The sequence below is a fragment of the Corvus moneduloides genome, chromosome W (genome assembly GCF_009650955.1).
Source record: "Corvus moneduloides isolate bCorMon1 chromosome W, bCorMon1.pri, whole genome shotgun sequence".
NCBI classification, from domain to species: Eukaryota; Metazoa; Chordata; class Aves; order Passeriformes; family Corvidae; genus Corvus; species Corvus moneduloides.
Window position 1 is genome coordinate 11,980,007 of NC_045510.1, and position 21,864 is coordinate 12,001,870.

The 21,864-nt window shown below is 45.6% G+C and overlaps 1 protein-coding gene across 1 annotated transcript in view; it reads left to right on the top strand.

The window, feature by feature from the left end:
- The window catches only part of LOC116437343 (zinc finger SWIM domain-containing protein 6-like), a 405,850-nt gene that overhangs the window by 221,369 nt on the left and 162,617 nt on the right, over positions 1-21,864 (top strand). Inside the window, exon 2 of the mRNA XM_032095013.1 lies at positions 16,663-17,019. Coding sequence (XP_031950904.1) covers positions 16,663-17,019 — 357 coding nt within the window. The remainder of the gene's footprint in view (positions 1-16,662; positions 17,020-21,864) is intronic.

Genomic DNA, 21,864 nt, shown 5'->3' on the forward strand with positions numbered 1-21,864 from the left:
ACTGGGTTTGTGTGGCCAGGTTTTAGTAGCAGGGGAGCTACAGGGGTGGCTTCTGTGAGTAGCTGCCAGAAGCTTCCCTTACATCCCACAGAGCCAATGCCAGCCAACTCCAAGATGGACCTGCTGCTGGCCAAGCCCAAGCCCATCAGCAACAGTGGTAGCACCTCTGGGATAACATATTTAAGAAGGGGAAAGAAATTATTGTGGAGAAGCAATTGCAGCCAAAGAGAGCTGTAAGAATATGTGAGAGCAACAACTGCAGACACCAAGGTCAGTGAAGAAGGAGGGAGAGGAGGTGCTCCAGGTGCCAGAGCTGAGATTCCCTTGCAGCCCACAGTGAAGACCATGGTGAAGCAGCTGTGCCCCTGCAGCCCATGGAGGTCCATAGTAGAGCAGATATCGACCTGCAGCACTTGGAGGATTCTACGCCGGAGCATGTGGATGCACTTGAAGGCAGCTGTGACCCCATGGAGAGCCCATGCTAGAGCAGGCTCCTGGCAGGACCTGTGGACCCTGTGGAGAGAGGAGCCCATGCTGGAGCAGGTTTGGTGGTAGGACTTGTGACCCTGTGGGGGACCCACACTGGAGCAGTTTATGGAGGTCTGTCTCCCGTGGGAGGGACCCTATGCTGGAGCAGGGGAAGTGTGCAAGGAGTCCTCCCCCCCGAGGAGAAAACAGCGGCAGAAGCGATGTGTGTTGAACTGACTGCAACCCTCATTCCCCATCCCACTGCACCACTGTTGGGGAGGAGGTAGAGAAAATCAAGAGTGAAGTTGAGTCCAGGAAGAAGGGAGGGGTGGGGAGAAGGTGTTTTTAAGATTAGGTTTTATTTTTCATTATACTATTCTGATTTGATTGGTAATAAATTAAACTAATTTCCCCAAGTCAAGTCTGTTTTTCCCATTATGGTAATTGGTGAGTAATCTCTCCCTGTTCTTATCTTGACCCATGAGGCATTTGTTATATTCACCACCACCACCATCACCAGCTGAAGAGAGGAGTCATAGAGCAGCTTTGATGGGTACCTGGTGTGCAGTCAGGATCAACATACCTGTTGTGGTTTAGTAATGGTACTCCCCAATTTGATATTCCCACTGAAACTCCAAACCACGTTGCTGTTAGCTTGTTCCCCCCCCCCTTCCCCCTGCAGCGGGCTGGAGAGGAGAATTGGAGGCACAAAAGGTAAAGATCATGGGTTGAGATAAGAACAATATACTGGAAGCAGCAATGAGATAAGAAGACGAACAACAACAATATTAATGGCAGAGGGTACAAGAAAAGAAATGTTATTGCTCACCGTGGAAATCCCCGCCATGCTACCCCCGCCGCTCCCTCCAGCTCGGAACCGGGACCACCCCACTGCTCCCTCTGCCATGCTTAATTGACTGGAAGGAACCTCTCTCCTCAGAAGAGACTCCCTGCCCCTGGCAATGATGTGAGGTGGTATAGAATAACCTCCGGGTCTAGCCATGCCCCCTTCCGGCTACTGCAAAAATTAACCCTGTCCTGGACAGAACCAGGACAATACCGCCGTGAAACCACAGGGTAACTTGACTGTTTTAATGCTGTAATTGTTTAGATTAATATCTCTGTTTATAAATGTTGCTGACTGTAAAATGAATTCTCAAAAAATGTCAGTGGAGAGGGAGGGAAAGGCAGGAGCTGCATTTGTGTCTGAATGTGAGTAGGGAATTAAAGGCAAGTCTGTTAATATTTCTGGAGACACTGTTCAGGAAAATTTTATCCTTGTGAATGCTTGAATTATTTGCTTACAAATTGTGACAATATTGTTGGAGTAGGCGATTTGGCACATTTTAAAATATCTTTCTATTTTTTTCTATCAGAATTAATAGGAGTTTAGATACTGTGGTGGGCTGACTTTGGCTGGATGCCCAGTGCCCATCAAACTGCTCTATCACTCCCTCTTCTAAGCTGGACAGGGGAGAGAAAATAAGATGGAAAACAACTTGTATGTTGAGATAAGGTAGTTTACTAAAGCAAAAGTGAAAGGCTGTGCATGCACAAGCAAAGGGGGAAACAAAGATATTATTCTCTACTTTCCATCAGCAAGCAATGTCTGGCCATGTTACGAACGAGTGTTTAAGATTGCTTAAAAAATCACTGGCAAGGGTATCATTAGAAACCAGATTTAATATTAAGCGACAGCATGACAAAGTTCATTGGCAAGGTTCACTCTACTATTTACCAGACAGTTAAAGCACACCAAGGAAAAAAGAAAAAAACCCAAACAAAATCCAGTCAATCAAAACAGAAATGAGCCGAGAACTATCTATGTGTGTGCGTGTATGTGTGTGTGTTTAGGTGCATGTGACAAAGGATAGAAAGGGCAAGGATAAAAAGGAATATGGCCTAAAACCGTAACAGCACTCAAACTTAACTTATAACTTAACCATAATAATTTAACAAAGGAATAACACTTAACAGCATTTAACCTAACTTACATTAAACTTACAGGCCTAATTTGCTTAGATATCTAAGGTACTTAAACATCTAAGAGAGCAGCATTTCCCCCATATTTGCTATAGCATATGCACACATGTATACACACAGACATAAAGAGTCAGTGCAAGGTACATGTGAAAAATTCCCCTTGAAGGTAGTAAAATACTCACTTCAGATGCTTTTGCATCTCCTCAACAGGCAAAGGGTTGAGTCTTGAGGAGTGGGGGTATTGGCCTAGGACTTGTTGTTCAGCGATCGTCCAAGTATAGCAAACTTGAGAGTTCACTGGCTCTGAGAGGTGTCCCACTCAGAGGGAGGTTGCTGGTCACAGCCCGCTGTGGTCCGGAAGAGCTCAAAGGGTCTCATTTTGGACCGCTGTTTATAGGCCACAAGAGAGTGGGCTTTAGCCAGAACAGTGTTTCATTCTGGCCACATTTTGGATCAGGGCACTTTCTTTGAAAATGTGAGAACGAGGATATTATGCCATTCAGGCAAGAAAAATAGTTTCCAAGGCTGTTCATAAAGAAAACAGGAGCTCATTAGACAGCAGCAGTTCCTGGGTGCAGATAGTGTTTCTGATAAGCTCAAGAGGAGCTGAGCTCAGGTGCTGTTTGTCAAGGCCGAGGCCTAACGAGCATTTCTCAGATTGCAGTGCGGCCTGAAAAAGGGGGGGGATGCACCACAACAGGCCATTTCCCAAGAAGCAGGGCTTCAGCACACATAGTGGTTGCTCCAGAAGGCAAACATTGTAAATAACAAATGCCCCCCCTTCCTCCTCATTTTCTTAGCTTTTATATCTGAGCTGACATCATATGGTATGGAATATCCCTTTGGTTAATTTGGGTCAGCTGGCCTAGTTGTGTTCCCTCCCAGGATCTTGCCTACCCCCAGCCTATTGATGGGGTGGGGGAGAATATTGGAGAGACAGGATAGGAGAAACAGCACACTCAATTGTTGGGTGCCGACACTGGCCCAGCTCGGGTCATTGTTGCACTCCTTGCTCCTCACTAAATTCACTCTTTCTCAGTTCATGTCATTTCTGCTACTTTGTGCAACATACATCTCATACCACAGATTATTTTCCCGCAAGGTTAAATCTCCTCAAGGCACACACCAGGTCTCCCCATCCTTCTGCATTACCCACCAAGTACACCATGGCCCTTGGGCAAAGAAAATCCAACAAACAGGTTTGCCTTTTCCTATGGGAGGAGAAATCCACACTGACTTCTCCAGCCACTTTCCTATGTGTAGTATGGGGACCTTATCTTCTCCCACAATGTGTAGGGGGTTTGTTTGGGCTGGACCAGAGTGGTTAGCAGATCCTCTGGTGTTAAGCAGCCAAGTGGCTTCTGCTAAATTTGTATCCCAATGCTTACATGCCCCATTGCCTAATACTCTTAACATAGTCTTCAGCAGCCCATTATACCTCCCAATCTTTCCAGAGGCTTGTGAGTGATAAGGGATGTGATATATCTACTCAATGCCATGTTTCTTTGCCCAAGAGTTTATAAGGTTATTTCTAAAATGAGTCCCATTGTCTGACTCAGTTCTCTCTGGGGTACCATGTCCCCACAAAATGTGTCTCTTAAGGCCTAAGATGGTGTTTCGAGCAGTAGCATGGTTTACTGGGTATGTTTCCAGCCAACCAGTAGTTGCCTTCACCATGGTGAGTATGCAGCTCTTGCCATGGCATGTTCATGGCAGTGGTCCAATGTAGTCAATTTGCCAGGCCTCACCATATTGGAAACCCATCCACTGCCCTCTATTTCAGGGAGATTTCATTCACGTAGCTCCCTTAATTGCAGCACGTTTCACATTCGTGAATAACCTGTGTGATAGCCTCCATGGTCAGGTCTACCCCTTGATCACAAGCCCATCTGTATGTTGTATATCTTCCTAGATGTCCTGATGTTTTTATACCAAAATCGGCCAGATAGAAACTTTCTAACACAGTTTTGAGTATGAGAAAGCAGGAATTCTTTATTGCAGCATGCTGGTAACTCAGAAGATCCTTCCTCTAACTGAGTGCCCCGAACATCAGGTAAACAGTTTTTATCACACACACTGATTACATATTCATTAGCTAGCCCCGCTTTCTTGATCTATATGTATTGCTTTATTTTACATAGTCACACCTCTGTCGCTGTTGTACCGGGGACAGCGAGAAAAGCAGCATAGACTTGGTCCAGAGGAAGGGAATGGAATTATTTATTAATTTCCAAACTTGTTTATATAACCTGGTTCACTTGAATGGCATAAGGTTATTGGTCCTTTGACCATCCACCTCTTAGAATGATTGGTTAAACTCTACAACACCCATTTCAAAATATTTCTCCAGTGAGTAACATAACAAACTGCATAACAAAACTGCAGCTGCAAGATAAGGTATTGGTTTACAAAAACCTCTCCCTGTTCCCAGCCAGCGTGTGTGTGAAAGCAAGACTCTCACACGGATGCTGGCAGAAAGCTGGAAAATTTCTCTGCAATCAAGCTTTCAGCATCCACAACATCTCTTATCAGAAGTCCTTATATGGCTCTTTGCGGTCTTCTTTGTTGGTCTTCAACATCCGGTGTCCTTTTTAGGTGGTTGTTCCTCGACCCCCGCTTTTGAGTAAGTGCAATATCATTGCTTTGCATAACTTCTGCTTTGTCAGCCTTGCAAAGCTGAGCTGGCATCCTGCTTGCATTTTGCATGATTTCTGTTTGCCTGTTACATCCTTTATCTACTTCTCCAAGGCTGGACTGTTCTGTTCTACTGTCATCAGTTTTGTGGGCCCATTGGGCTATAAATATTTCACCCTTCCCTTCCCAGTCTAAGTTTACCTGCGCTATTCCAATTTTGGCATTCTTATCTATCTATTCATTGTTCTGATGTTCTTCAGTGACACGACTTTTGGGCATGTGAGCATCTGCGTGACATATCTTCAGAGTCATGCTTTCTACCCATGCAGCAATGTCCCGCCACAATGCAGCAGCCCAGATGGGTTTACCCTTGTGTTGCCAATTGCTCTTCTTCCATTGCTCTAGCCAACCCCATAGGGCATTAGCCACCAACCAGGAGTCACTATAAAGTACAGGCCACTTTTCCCGTTCAGCAATCTCTGGGGCTTGTTGGATAGCTTTCACTTCTGCAAATTTCCTTAACTCGCCTTCTCCTTCAGCACACAGCAGTTTTCCCCGCAGGAGCAGGACTCCACACAGCAGTTTTACCTGCTGATGGTTTCCTACTGTTGCAATTATTAAAGGATCAGGGGCATGGATCATTGATAGAATTATGGGATCAATAAAAGAACTGTAGCAATAGGCCTGTAAGCAAAAGGCCTGTGTGTGAGAAAAACTCTCCATGAGAAAATTCTTGTGTGAAGAAAAAACAGGGCTGGGAACAAAGAGGGAGTTTGAAGATTTGCAGCTGTTCAGATAAGACCCAGAGAAGGGGAGGTAAACTCTGAATTCTTTTAATCATAACATAACTGTAGAAGCTTGCCAATGTAAGTCCAATTAGGTAGAAGTAGAAATGTGCTTTGATAAGTTTTAAGCTACTTAAGAGTTAACAAGCTGGTATACTATATAAGTGCCTCTGGATTGCTAATAAACGGAGTTTTGCTCTTATCAACCATATTGGTTTTGGACTGCAATTTTCTCCCCCCGCCGGAGCCGGGCCTTTCTTCTTTTTTCAATTCCAACATTTGGCGCCCGAACTCGGAACTCGGACTGGGACTGGCACTTCGTTTTTTTTGACTTCGGTGGGAGCTGACGTGGCACCAATATAACAGCAATCGGAGGGCAAAAGATCAGCACCTGCAGGCCAGTGTCTGATCCGTGCCTGGGCTGACCTGACATCAGGGGTCCGCCGAATCGGCTGACAAGGGCTAAACCTGAAGGCTGCACGACCCTGACAGCAGGGACAGAGCGGTAAGACGCGGTTTTGCGGGTAGACGCAGTTTGCGGAGAGACGCAGTTATGGAAACAGAGGTGGCCCTTGGTTTATGCTTTTTAGAAAAGCGGGGACTTAAAGAAGTGCACCTTTATAAGGAACTAGCTGATCCAAGATCGTTTAAAAAGAAAGCTAAAGAAACAAAAGCTCTCAAATTCACCTGGAGAGCAGTAACTAACACTCTCACAGAAATAAAAACAGAACAGACAGTGGCCGCAGCTGCCATAGAGACTTTAGAGAGTGGCAGCGCTGGCCGTAGCAGCTCCGGGAAAGAAACAGACGCGGGTCTTACGGAGCGGCCGGCAGAGACCGGAGCCGAGTCCGGGGTAGCACGGTCCTTCGGGCTGGCCGCGAGAAAATCGGTTAAAAACACAGCAGCACCCGTCCGCTCACTGCAGGAGCTGCTAAACTCGGCAGAGCCGGATGTTACCCCTCCGACGTCTGAGAGAGGAATGACCGCAAACACGGAAGCAGAGACACCCGACCCAGGGGGCGGGGCACAGGCGGGCCAAGGAGACACAGGCAGTCCTGGTGCCCTGCCGAAAGCGGCAGAGCAACAGAGAGGTCCTAAAACCCGGCCAAAAGCGGCAGAGGGCGAACCCCCCCCGCCGAACAGCGGGACGTCCGGCAGCAGCGCGGCTTCTGTGGTTTCGTCACCTGCAAAGCCAAAGCCAGCCGGGGGTCAGCCCCGGGACGGGGAGAAACATCAAGAAATGACACAAAAAGTAATCAAAAAGCTTGCTGACTTATCTACACAAAGCATTTTGCAGTCTATCTTTACAGCAGATGTCCTGTGTTCAAATGACTTCATCAGCATCGTACAGTTGTTATTAACCCCTTCACAGTTCCTGCTCTGGGAACAAACGTGGACTGCAATGCTACAGAATGTCCTGCAACAACAGGGACAAGTCATCGCTGCATCACTGACCAGAGCTGTGTCCAGCAAAGTGGTGCCATGCTACAGGACCCCGAAACGAGAAGGCACAGTCAGCATCAACTCCTGAGGAAAGTGATGCCACTACTTCAACAGCTGGGACTCTGAGACCTGTCCTGAGGAGCCTTGAGAGAGGCTGCAGATGTGGCTGAGTGAAGGAGCTGAGGACCTGCCAGATCCACCACTCTCCGTAGCAAGAGAAATAGCAAGACTCTGGGGCGAATGTAACAGCTGCCCTAGGTGGTTGCTAGTGACTTGTGGTGGGTGTTGGGGAACTCTTTCCAAAGACAAAACTAAGAAGGAGAATTGCATAAATTTTTGGGTATATTACATAAATTTTTGGGTATAACACCAAACACAGAAGTAAAGTGAAAAATTGTTTTTTGACTGAGACAAGAGCATTAGCAGGCATTTTCAATCAGCTGTCTGCCCATTTAGATAAAGTGAAAGCAGTCAATTTAGTTAGCATTTATGTTTTTACCTGGTACTTTAGCAGCCAGGGCTTATGCTATTTTGCATAAACTTGCTTGCTGGGAGAGGGATAAGTTTAATATGACTTTGCAAATGCTTAATGAGTTAAGTGTGAATGTTATTAGTGTTAGACATATAATATTACAAGATTAAGCAGCCATTGATTTTCTACCATTAGCTCACAGCCACGGCTGTGAAAGGTTCCAAGGTATGTGCTGTATAAATCATTCTAACCACTTTTTCCTACTTCACAAGCAGATAAGTGAGTTACATCAATTAACTACACAATTACAGAAAAAAGAAAACAGTCTCAACTTGGATGGTTAAAGTTATTACATTTAAAATCGTGGCTAGTTTTATTTGTGTAGCATTTGATTATTGTAGGACTAGTAATATTATTAATAATAGTGTGTTCACCTTGCCTTCCAATGCTTGCAAAAGATAATATACAAAGTTACTACATCTGTGACCCATCAAGTATTGCTTGTACAAAAAGAAAAAAAAAAGAGGGAATTGTTGCAATTATTAAAGGATCAGGGGCATGGATCATTGATAGACTTATGGGATCAATAAAAGAACTGTAGCAATAGGCCTGTAAGCAAAAGGCCTGTGTGTGAGAAAAACTCTCCATGAGAAAATTCTTGTGTGAAGAAAAAACAGGGCTGGGAACAAAGAGGGAGTTTGAAGATTTGCAGCTGTTCAGATAAGACCTAGAGAAGGGGAGGTAAACTCTGAATTCTTTTAATCATAACATAACTGTAGAAGCTTGCCAATGTAAGTCCAATTAGGTAGAAGTAGAAATGCGCTTTGATAAGTTTTAAGCCACTTAACAAGCTGGTATACTATATAAGTGCCTCTGGATTGCTAATAAACGGAGTTTTGCTCTTATCAACCATATTGGTTTTGGACTGCAATTTTCTCCCCCCACTGGAGCCGGGCCTTTCTTCTTTTTACAATTCCAACATCCTACGACATGGCAGGATCCATCAGTAAATGGAGCGTGGCCTCTTTCGTCATCTGATAAGTCATTTATCATGGTTTAATCCCAGTCAGCAACCAAGCCCCATGCAAGATGCTTGTTCACTCCTCCAGCAGTGGGATGGGGAAGAGAATCGGAGGGGTAAAAGTGAGAAAACTTGTGGATTGAGATAAAAACAATTTAATAGGGAAAGCAAAAACCACACACACAAGTAAAGCAAAACAAGGGATTCATTCACTGCTTCCCATGGGCAGGCAGGTGTTCAGCCATCTCCAGGAGAGCAGGGCCCCATCATGTGTAACAGTTACTTGGGAAGACAAATGCTACCACTCCAAATGTCTCCCCTTCTTCCCCCCTCTTTATATACTGAGCATGATGTCATATGGTCTGGAATATCCCTTTGGTCAGTTGGGGTCACCTGTCCTGGCTGAGTTTTCTCCCAACCTCCCATGCATTCCCAGCCCCCTTGCCACTGTGGCAGTACAGAAAGCAGCAAAGGCCTTGGCTCTGTGTAAGCCCTGCTCAGCAATAACAAAAACATCTCTCTGAAAAGGCCCAAGAGCTACTGAATGAGCTATTTCCTGTTCGATCTGCTCAAAGGCCTGTTGTTGCTCAAGGCCCTGCTCAAAATGGTTCTTCTTTGCAGTCACTCAATTGAGGGGGCTCACAAGCTGACTATAACTTGGAATATGCATTCTCCAGAACACCACAAGGCCTAGGAAACCTTGTGATTCCTTTTTGTTAGCCGGTAGAGACATAGTTGCTATTTTGTTAACCACATCCATAGGGTCATGACGGCATCCATCCTACCATTTTATTCCCAAGAACAGTATCCCCCATGCAGGCCCCTTGACCTTGTTTTTCTTTATGGCAAACCCAGCTTTCAGAAGAATCTGAATTATTCTTTTAACCTTCTCAAACACTTCTTCTGCCTTGTTGCCCCATACAATGATGTTGTCGATGTATCAGATGTTCAGGGGCATCACCCTGTTCCAGTACAGTTTGGATTAGTTCATGACAGATGGGAGGACTGTGTTTCCACCCCTGGGGCAGTCAATTCCAGGTATATTGGACAACACTCAACACGAAAGCAAACTGTGGCCTGCACTCTGCTGCCAAAGGCATCAAGAAAAACACATTGGCAATATCAGTTGCAGCATACCACTTGGCCGCCTTTGACTCCAGTTCATATTGGAGTTCCAGCATATCTGCTATGGCAGCATTCAGTGGTGGTGTCACTTCGTTCAGGCCACAATAGCCTACTGTTAGCCTCCACCCTCCAGCAGACTTTATCTCTGGCCATATGGGACTATTAAAAAGCGAGTGAGTCTTTCTGTTAACTCATTGGCTCTCTAGTTGATCAATTAGCTCATGAATGAGAGTCAAGGGCTATCAGTTTGTACAATATTGCTGCCAGTACATTGTCCTGGTAGTAACTGGCACCTGCTGGTCTTCAACTTGCAGCAATCGCACAACAATGGGATCTCCTGAGAGGCCAGGCAGGGTGGATAACTGTTTGATCTTCTCTGGGTTCACAGTAGCTAATCCAAAAGCCTATTGGCACCTGTTATGAATGGATGATGTAGGTTTAAATCAGCTCTTGCCTTTGCCCAGGCCTCTGGCAGCAGGCAGTCATGTCATTGAGGTGTCCAGCACCCCAAAAATGCACTCTCATTTGCAAGTTCTTTAATAATGTCTGATTCAGTCTATTATAAAATGAATTATTTATTAATAGACACAACTAACAGACATAAGACTTAGACTATTAATACACAGGGATAAGACAAAAAGACAATACTAGTATTATACATGTGGAGTTAAAGGTATCATTAAATTTACAGCTAGCTGAGAAATAGTATAACTTAGGATTCAATGTTTCTTGCCATCCAATCTTGATGGAGTACACATCGAAAAATCCTCTCTCTCAATTCCCGGGGAAAGGGACCTGGAGTTGTGTCCAAGGCTCCAGGGAGAAATCTTCTCACACCTTTCCAAGGAGTGTGTAAGAGACTTCTGCTCTGTGATAATTTGTGTGGGCTTTTATAGACATAAGAACCATGTCTTTTGGTCACCGATGTTTATTTTCCTTTATCTCTTTCCACATCTGCTTTCATACCAAGATGTCTACTCAGGGCTTGGTCTCAGACTCTCAGGAGCCTGGAGGTGACCTCCTGCTGGGCTCTCTGGCTCCTCGCTGGGCTATTAATCTGGCCTGAGTTATCTCTTCCAAATGCCCCAGCCATGAGAGAGGGGGGACGTCCTGCCACAGTACCCCTTTGGATCCTTGAAGTACCCTCTCCAGACGTAGTTGATGCCATTGGATACAAGGGGCCTCTGGCCCAGTCACAATGGGGTGCTTTTGCCACTTGTCCCCTGTTAAGCTCCACTCACCCTACAATACAGACAACTCCTAACATCCTCCCGTCACTCCAGAGATCCAGATGGGTTCTGTGCCCCTATACCCCGATGGCATCACTGTGCACCAGTGTGTAGACTTGTACAAAGCCTTGTACTTCTGTGGATCTGATGTGCCAGGCCATTGAATCCACACAGTCCAGTATGCCTGGTCACCCCTTTCCTCCTCCTGGCCAAAGACAGGGACCCTCTATTCCCATTCCTGGTCAAAGTATTCACTATCTGACCCTTACAGTGCCAGACCTGAAGTCCCCTCACCAGGATCCAGGGAGGTAATTTCAGTCCTTCTGTGTCTGAGAGATCACTGATCTTGTGTCTCTACAGCAACTACACTGACAGCCTTCTTGGGTGGCCCCCTCTTAACAGCTCTCTTCCCTTCCAGCTTAAATGTGGTTTCACCATCCCACTTCCTCCCATCCTCCCCCTGGTCACACAGAAAGAACCAAAGTGCACCACATGGCCCGTGCTTGGGTCTTCTTTTCCCTCTGACCGGGGCAGGAGACGACTGATCTTTTGGGCTGCTCCTGACAGCCGAGGCCATGGGCCATAGGGATGTGGAAGTACAAAGACTATCTTCAAAGTTGTGGAGCCAGAAAGACACTATCTCTACAGTTGATGTATTCATTTTGTGGTCATACATTGCTGCCAAGCTGTTGGAATATGATGCAGAGGCACTTTGAATCACCTTCCTCTCCACATGGCCTGTGTGCAAGAGACATCCTCTGGATTTTAAGGGATATTATAATTTTTTTAGATCACTTTAGATTACTTCCAGCACTACTAATTCTCTCAAGTACTAGACACCTTTATCTGCAATAGTCCACTTTCCTGGAAAGTCCAAAAGATCTTCCTTAATTGGATATCTTGCCCTCATGCTTGAGAGGAGCTGTCTCCAGAGACTGCAAATTGATTCCTCTTTTCCAATTCCTCTTTCAATTCCCTGATTTCTATCAAGGGATCCCAGCTGCTTGGCTTCATGTCCTTCTAAGTGCTAACTGTCAGCCCTGTTATCCCAGCATCAAAGCAACCAGGTAGAAATCCACTCACCTGGCTGGCAGCTGCAATCTTTTCGCAAGTCTCGAAGTTCTCATGAGGTCGGGGACTGGGTAAATTCAGTTTCCTGTTTGATTTGTCTCACTCCTTTCAATTTCTTTCTTGAAGGACTGGCCTCTTGATCTGACCCCTCCTCTCCTGATTTCCTGATTCTTCTTCTTCTTCCTCGTCCTCCTCCTCCTCTGGACCTGTCGTTCTGCTTATCCATTTTTCTTTTTCACTACTGGGGCAATGACTGTAGTGGTTGTTTGGGTCCCTATCTCAACCATAGTGTCCTCAAATGCAGTTTGGGTTCCTGCCTCAACTACAGTCCTCTGAGAGTACTGAACTGTGGCTTGATAGGCACAGGCCAGGCCCCAGTACAGGGCAAGGAGCTTCTGGTTTTCATTGGGGAAGGCAAGGCACCCTTCTATCAGGTGACAGGTCAGTTTGTCAGGGTTGATCCCCTGTTCAGGTGCAAAGTCCCAGGTAATGGGAGGTGATTCCACATACCCTGCCACCCAGGGACCAGCCACTTCAGGACACATTTCAATATCTCCTCACCTAAAATCTATTTTCTCTTGATGCCTGAAGATTTTTAGCTTTTTATATATTTTTCATATATTTGTAACTTTGTAGACTGTTAATACATAGTTATAATTTCTAGTACTATTCCTGCCCTCTCCCATAGTTTATCAAACCCTTACTAATACATTCTTGAAATTCTGTTTAGTTTTGCCTTTAGTCTAGCAAGGACACTGTTTTGCACTATATATCATAGACACAATAAAGCGTAGGGCTAAAAGATAGGTGGGGGGGGAGGGCTTCAGTGGGACAGAACCCGGGGGAAAATTACCTAACCAACTGCTCTTCTAATTGGACAATATTTGATAGGTATACTAATCAACTAACCTTATAAAATTGTGGAAATACTGTATCACCTGTGCATACCGCCATATTGTGCACCTTGAAGGCTTTCAATTAAAGATTTTCTTTTATATTATCATTTTAATACTGTTTTGAAAAGACTTGTGTTTTATTCCAGGCAACACTCTTACACCAGGATGACACCATTTTCTACAAACCCCATAGTATGCTAACAGTATTAATTGATAGTATGCAACAGCTCATGTAATGATGAACAAGGACTGTGGGAACCTGCATTATAAAAGCATTCACATCAATCTCAGGCAGGGAGAGGGAGATGTATTCCCTCATCCTCTCTGCAAGACAGCTCCCCCTGCACAGCAAGGCCATCAATGGAAAGACAAAGTACAGAGCCAGTGATTGTATTAACATGTTCCCAAGCTCAGCAAAATAAAGAGATAAGCAGTGCATCTGACAAACTCCATGTCCTGCACAGGAGCTTGCTATTTAATAACTACCATTACTATAGCATGCAATAGATATATAACTGCTTTTGTCTCACCCTATGTTGGGCACCAAAAAGGGCTGTGGTGGGTTAACCTTGGTTGGACACCAGGTGCCCACCAAGCTGCTCTATCAGTCCCCTTCCCAGCTGGACAGAGGAGAGAAAATAAGATGGAAAACAACTAGTACATTGAGATAAGGCAGTTTGCTAAAGCAAAAGGTTGCATGCACACAAGCAAAGGGAAAAAACAATTTTATTCTCTACTTCCCATCAGCAAGCAATGTTCGGAGACTTCCTGGGAAGTGGTTGCTCCAAAAGGCAAACATGAATAACCCCCTTCCTCCTCCTTCCCTTAGCTTTTATATCTGAACTGACGTCATATGGTATGGAATATCCCCTTGATTAATTTGGATCAGCTGGCCTAGTTGTGTGCCCTCCTAGGATCTTACCCACCCCCATTCTATTGATGAGACGGAATGTTGGAGAGACAGTGCTGATGCTGTGCCAGCGCAGCTCAGCAGTAGCCAAAACACTGGTGTATTATCAACACCTGTCTACCAATGCAAAGCATAGCACTGGGAGGGCTGCTATGGGAAAATGAACTTCAGCTCAACCAGACCCAATACAGCTACTTACTAAGAGCAGAAAGGAGTAGGATCAGGCTCTTTTTGAGTGTTCAAGTGTTACACTTTTCCTCAGGTCATAGATGAGAGACTTTGATATATGCTTCATAGGAAAGTGATATTAAAAAAAGGTATCTCCTATACAATTTCCTTGAGACCACCAATACATCTCTCCTTTACTGGAAATTCACCTGAAATAGAGCTGGATAAGTTTTAACAATGCCTCTTTATTGAGAGAGGGCACTCATGGGAGCATGCTATGATTACTTAAAAACCAAAGGGAAAGGCAGAGGAAGGAGTTCATTATTCAGGAGGCAATTGCCTTCCCCTTCTCTGTATAAGTGTTGAGTGGAGCCAAGAGCAAGAATGCCAAGTATGCCTGGGCTTCTTCATCCTCCCCCCCTTCGTCTCTGTACTTTACAGCTTACTGCCTCTTCAACTCCAACTACTTTAACTGATAAACAGGGTAGACTATCAAATTTCTGTAGCTGAACGAAATCCAAACAGTGATACTGACTGCACAACCTGCTCTGAAATGCACAGCATAAACAAATGGAAATAATTAGATTTTCCTCTTAATTTCGAGTAGATTGAAGAGTTTCTTAAAAACAATTTGAGATGCAATATTTTGGACTAGAGTGATGTATATATTTCTCTTTTTCCACCTAATTTTCATGTGATACTGCTTCCTACAACACACTTTTTTTTAAAATACAAGAATACTAAATCAGTTTTGGACTTTGAGGGAGTGTGGCTTTATATTGTTTCCATTATAAGTAGTTAACGTATAACACCTTACTTGTAATATCCATTCCAGATTTTATGTGTGCAGTCTGTTCAAGTTTCATACTGATAATATGTAATTTGTTTGTATTGCTTTGTAGCTATACCTCTGACTAAATGCTTGAACCAAAAATCAATGTAATGTTTACATAAAATCCAAAAGAAACACCCAAATTCTGCAGTGATAAAGTATTGAGAGCCAAAGCTAGGCCTTCATGTTGGGAAAATATCGCTATCTCTCTGGCTCTGTAGCTTCTGTGCCGGAGCGCGAGGCGTAGCAATCTCTAAAAGGCATTTCCAAGGCAAAGCCGCTTAGCAGGACCAGCTATATACACGCGTGCACGCAGAAACGCACGGATAGCTTCAGTAATACAAGTTGACAGCAAAGAGGCAGGAAGGGTCTTTGCGTGGAGTTCCACAGGAGCAGATTATTGCTTCCACACTGTGAAGGGTTCTAGAGGCAAAGACCCAGAACAATGGAAAGCTCAGGGTTAAGTACGGGAGTGGAGCGAGCGCCAGGGACCAATGGGGAAGCTCTGGGGGAGTGGTGAGGGGCAAAGGCCAATGGGGAGAACAGGGAGGGGAGAACCTTCTAAGGCATGGGACATATAAGGTAACAAGGAGATGGGGAGGCCATGGGCCAACCAGGGAAGCAGAACTCGGGTAGATTAACATAACAGAACAATGCATCCTGAGAGAGGCCTTTCTGGTCACCCTAACCTGAGGAGGTTCTTTTGGTACTAGGGACTTGTCCCGCCAGCGGACTCTCTTTGTCCCTTGTAATGTAGGTTCACCGGCCACCATAGAAAAACAGAGATGGGTTCAGATCTGATCTTCAGAAAACAGCGTTTGAGACCTTGGTTCAACAGGGTGCTTTGTAGAGTAGTGGCTGAAGTGAAAATCTTTCTTATGGTATACTATATGTTAAATAAAAAGAAAACCCAGTTCTTTTGCCTTGTGCTTTATCATGCCAAATGGAAATGCACACTTCTGAAACAGTGTGTGCATGTCTCATTCACTATTATAAATCTGATATCCTGTGTATTGGTAACTGCAGCAGTTTCCATTTCCCAAGAGCTACCCAAACATACCTGCCCTACCAGATTGCTTGGGTTGATGATGAGCTTTAGCATCAGCTCAGTGGTGGGAGAGGTGAAAGCAATGAGGTTAAGTGACTTGTGTCGGTGAATTGGTGGCAGAGTTGAGATTAGGACCAGGGTTTATGTGCTACTAGAGTGCAACTACTTTCCTCTTATTGAGAGAATGGGTAAATTTGCTGGTAGGTGCAGACTCTGGTGTGAGGTTTGGAAAATTGCTCCCAGCTTGTTTAACTACTGGTAGTTTCACCTTGGTCTTAATTGGATGCAATTCTGCTTCTGCAGCTATCATTTACCAAGTAACTTTTTCTTACTATCAAACTTTTATGAATGTTGTGATGGAATGGCAAAGAGGGCTTGTAAACCAGCTCCTTTCGATTTTATTTGATATAAAAAGGGTATGACAGAAAGGGTTCATCATATTTGTAATTAAAGCAAGTTCTTTGAGATATATTCTTTCTCAGAAATACATGATGACTTTTGCTTAATTAAAGGTTATCCATAATGAGATATGGTATTTTATTTAAGAATGTAAGCCCTCCTTTTTTTCCCTTCACAGGTTTCCACTTGAGTGGCACTGTGACAGACCCTGCAATGCAATCAGAGCCAGAAACTGTTTGCAATGTAGCTATCAGCTTTGATCGTTGCAAGATTACCTCAGTTACCTGTAGCTGTGGAAACAAGGACATATTTTACTGTGCCCACGTTGTGGCACTCTCTTTATACCGGATCCGCAAACCAGATCAGGTCAAACTGCATCTTCCCATTTCAGAGACACTGTTTCAAATGAACAGAGACCAGCTACAAAAATTTGTACAGTATTTGATCACAGTGCACCACACAGAAGTTTTGCCAACTGCTCAGAAATTAGCAGATGAAATTCTTTCTCAGAATTCAGAAATCAATCAAGTCCATGGTAAGTTTGATGCTTGTTCTTTTGTTTCATTCCCTCGCTGGTTTTTGATATTATTTTTTTTGTGGCACTCAGGAGTGTGGCCTCCTGAAGTCCCTTCCAACCTAATTACTTTTTAATTTTTATGGTGTTTACATTATGGTGTTGCGGTCAGTTCATCACATGTTTCTGCCACTGCTTTCTCCTCAGGGGGAGGACTCCTCACACTCTTCCCCTGCTCCAATGTGGGGTCCCTCTGTCCTGGTTACAGGAGTAGAGTGCCAGTTTAGCAGTATGTGGGTGTAACCAAAAGGTGTATTCGACTCCTGTCTACCTCATTTCTGACAAACTGTTAATGATGGGTCATTTGCAGTAGCTGCCCAGTGCACACTTGACACCTCAGGCTACAAGATGGATGTTAAATGAGATAAGGAAAAAGAGGCAACCCTGCAAGGTGGGGTAGTGTTTCTTTTTCTTCACACCAATGACTCAGCTGTGATAACTTCCTCGGGGGAAGCACCAGCACAGCCACACCCATCCTGAGGTGGTCACCTCTGCTAATGGGCCATAATGGACTCAATGACACCAGCAAAATAGGCAACTGCAATGACTCACAGTATTACATCATTCCATTTTGAAACTCCCTGCCCTGGGGGAGGTACTGAGCATTTCCACCTGAACCTAAGCATATATAATCTCTGGTTTTGGGGATTTGGGACATCACCACCACTCGACAGATCCAGAGGAGGACCAAAACTTCCACAGGACCACTGCTTTTGACTGTAACCATCACTTCAACAGGAGTGCAACCACCACTTGATAGGACTGTGACCATCACCCTGACCAACAGGGTGCCAGGTTGTACTCTTTGTGGGTTTAAGCCAGTTTTCTGTGTATCATTGCATTTATTATAATCTCTCTATTAAATAGTAACTCTGACCCGAAATATCTCTTAAGGTAATTGAGTGGGGTTCATTTCTCCCACTGGTTTACTTTTCTACCAGCTCACTCTCCCACAGGAAACAGTTCTCCACAACCTTCTCCAATGTGATTCCAATTTTGACAATGTACAGTTCTTCACAAACTGCTCCAATATAGGACCCTTCCACGTGGTGCAGTCCTTCAGGAACAGGCTGCTCCAGTGTAGGTCCCCCACAGGGTCACATGTCCTGCTACCAAACCTGCTCCAGCATGGGCTTCACTCTCCACAGGGTCACAGGTCCTGCCAGGACCCTGCTCCAGTAGGGGCTTCCCGCAGGATCACAGCCTCCTTTAGGCACATCTACCTCCTCCAGCATGGGGCTCTTCTGTGGGCTGCAGGTGGACCTCTGCACCCCTCTGGACCTCCATGGGTTGCAGGGGCACAGCTGCCTCACCATGGTCTTCACCGTGGGCTGCAGGGGAATCTCAGCTCTGGCACCTGGAGCACCCCCTCCCCCTCCTTCTCCACTGACCTTGGTGTCTGCATAGTTTTCCCTCTCACATATTCTCATTCCTCTCTATGCTGGCCGCAATTGCTTCTGTGCAGTAATTTCTTTCCCTTTCTTAAATATGTTATCACAGAGGTGCTACCGCTTTCACTGATGGGCTTGGCCTTGGGCAGCAGGGGGTTTATCTTGGAGCCGACTGGCACTGGCTCTGATGGACATGGGGGAAGCTTCTGACAGCTTCTCACAGAAGCCACCCCTGTAGCTTCCCCACTACCAAAACCTGGTCATGCAAACCCAATACACCCATAGAAGCTACTGTGGAAAAAATTAACACTATCTCAGTCAAAACCATCACACCAGTCCTTTCTTTACATTTTCTCATATTAGCACTGTCTGCTTCACAGTAGTTTCTGTTTTTCTTTAATGCTATGCACTACTGAACAGTTGTTATATTTTACCCAAGAGTTATGAAATGAAACACAAGATGAAATTACTGATGTCCAAACTTTGAATCATTTGGGGAATCAAAGGCATTTGTAATAAGTAATTTTATCAGCTTTGTTTCTATATAAATGCTATTTAGAATAATTCTGAACACACTAAGTTTATAAAATCAGTCACTATTCTGTTGTGAATCAACATACATTATTGGTTTCTAGCTCTGACCATTTGATCTTTCCATAGTACACATGCTTTTAGTTGTAATTGTTTTCCCATTGTTGAGAGTCTTTCTGAAGAATGGCTAAAAAGCAAAGGTCATGATAACACAGCAGGCTTAGTAAAGATGCAGACTTGGCAAGGACACTAAATCCTTGAGCAAGAAGTTGTACAAATGACAGGATGTGAATCCAGATAAGTAAGCAGAAAGAAACCATATGGAAGAGAAAAGATAAGACCACAGTGATCTCATGGAATAGCTCCCACCAATAAGGAGCTCAGCTTTTGCAATATGTATGAGCTAATTAGTAGTACTATAAGTATGTGTAGATTATTACAATAAACGAGACTTGCTGACCACAATGCCGTGAGTGCTTGTCTCCCGCGACTCCACCCAACATCTGGCGCCCGAACAGGAGAAGTTGCCTTATGCGACGGGGGAGTTGCGTTGGGGTCGGGTCCCGCAGCTAGACGGACGGCGAAAGAGGTCGCGTACGGCTAAACGCAGCACCCATCCGCGTCGTGCCTATCACCTCCGCGCCCGAGCGACCGCACAGGCAGGCTCGCCGATACGTGCTGCCGAAGCCTGGAGGGGCTAGCAACGGTACTGTAAGTATGGAAAAGCAAGCAGCACAGGAACTTTTTAAAGCCTTTTTGCTTAAGCGTAATTTTAAAGGGATTGATCTTGATAAAGACCTCCCCGTTCTTTCAACGCATGCGCGCTCTTATAGTTTTTTCACTGACCCCCACTCCATTCATGAATTAAGTCAGTGGCGCGCATATGGTGACAAACTTTGGGATCTTGTCTTAGATGATGATAAGCCAGCTAAAAAGATTTCTAAACTATGGAGAGTTGTCCACAATGAACTTTTAATGGTACAGGCAGAGAAAAAAGCGGCAGAAAAAATTAAAGTTGCTCAGGATCGGAACCGTCATTACGGCGATCACAGTGCCTCTGTTTTCTCTGGCCCACCTAATCCCCCCACCTTTGCTACGGTTCATGTACCGCCTGAGGCTCTTGCCTCTGAGTCGCCTTCCGCGCCTCCCCTCCCCCCACCTCCTACTCCTCCTACGCCTTCCTTGCCGCAGCCTGCTCCGCCGCAGCCCTGCCCGCTGCTCGAGCCGGCCCGGGAGCCCCCGCAGCCTGCTCCTCCACCGCCCTTGCCTCACCCGTCTCCGCCGGACTGTTCTCGTTCGCGAAACCCCTTTGTTAGCCCTGAGCCTGTCCCTGGGGCAGAGTCTGACCTCGCGGAGGCCATGGCTAGGGGCCATAGAGAACTCTGGGCTGCGGTTGCTCGTGATGGCTTACAAAAGGGTGATTCTGACATGCTAGCGGCTGCCCAAGACAGCATGGCGTTCCCTGTTTTATTTGTCCCGAATCCGCAAGGGGGCGGCAATGTTGCGCAGGTGACTAATCTTGATTGGAAGCTGCTAGCACAGCTGCGAGCAACGGTGGGGAATTACGGTGTCACCAGTGAACCAGTTAAACAGATGCTTGATTATATTTTTAACGCTTTTACCCTTCTTCCTGCTGACATTAAAGGCATTACTAAGCTCATGTATACCCCGCATCAGCGACTGCTTTTTGAGGCTCGCTGGAGGGAGGAAGCCGCTGTTACTGCTGCTGTCCCCAGGCCAGCGGCAGATCCCTTGACAGGTGTTACAGTAGCTGAGCTCATGGGTGAAGGAGATCACATGAGAGTAGAAGCTCAAGCGGCACTAGGACCTGCCAAGCTACGGGAAGCTATGGCAGTTGCTAAGAAAGCCATGGATAAGGTCCGAGCCCCAGGTGGAATCCCGATGTATATGAGCATTAAACAAAACAGAGAGGAGTCTCTAGGCTCTTTTGTTGACAAAGTTATGGAAGCCATTTCAAAAGCTGGGGTTCAAGAGCATATGCATGACCCGTTGCTTAAACAATGCCTTTTACAAAATGGCAATCAGGCCACCCGTGCCCTTATTACTTCCACCCCAGGGGATTGGACTGTCCAGCAACTTTTAGAAAAAGCTGCGACCATGCCCACTGGCTCGCAACTATTCTTAGCACAAGCCTTAGAAAAATTAGGTGAAGGGCTTAAAGAACAGGCTATCAGCTCTCAAAATCAGGTTATGGCAGCCCTTGCTCCTCTCCAAGCGGCAGCAGCACGTCCCCACCCAGCTCCAGGTGGCCGCATGAAGTGTTATCGCTGTGGGACACCCGGTCACATTCGTCGCGAATGCACAGCCGCAGGAATTTGGTGCAATAAGTGCCAATCCAATACGCACAACTCGAATGCATGCCGCAATAGCAACAAGAAACAGGGAAACCCCCGACCCAGCGCGAACAGCGGCCGCGTGACGACACAAGTAGCAGCTCCAGCACCTTCACCTGTCCCCGCCCAGCAACAAGCAGAAGCCTCGGCCTGGACCTGGCAGCCTCAGTAGATACTAAGTTGTTAACATCAGAAATCCATCGCATCCCCACTGGTGTCATCGGACCTGTGTGCATTAATGGCCAAGCTATGGGAGGACTTATTGTAGGTCGTTCATCCGCAATTACGATGGGACTCCTAGTAGAGACTGGTCTTGTTGATGCTGACTCCACTGGAGAAATTTTTATTTTAGCGCATACCGATTATCCTCCCGTTAAGATCCCAGCAGGACAAAAGTTAGCACAACTAGTACCATTACCACATCTGGCTTCAAGTATTCCGCCTGTTTGCAATGCACCCAGATGCCAACCAAGTCCTGGCTCTACTGGATCTCTGACCTTACTCACTATTGATCTCACCTCCCGCCCACG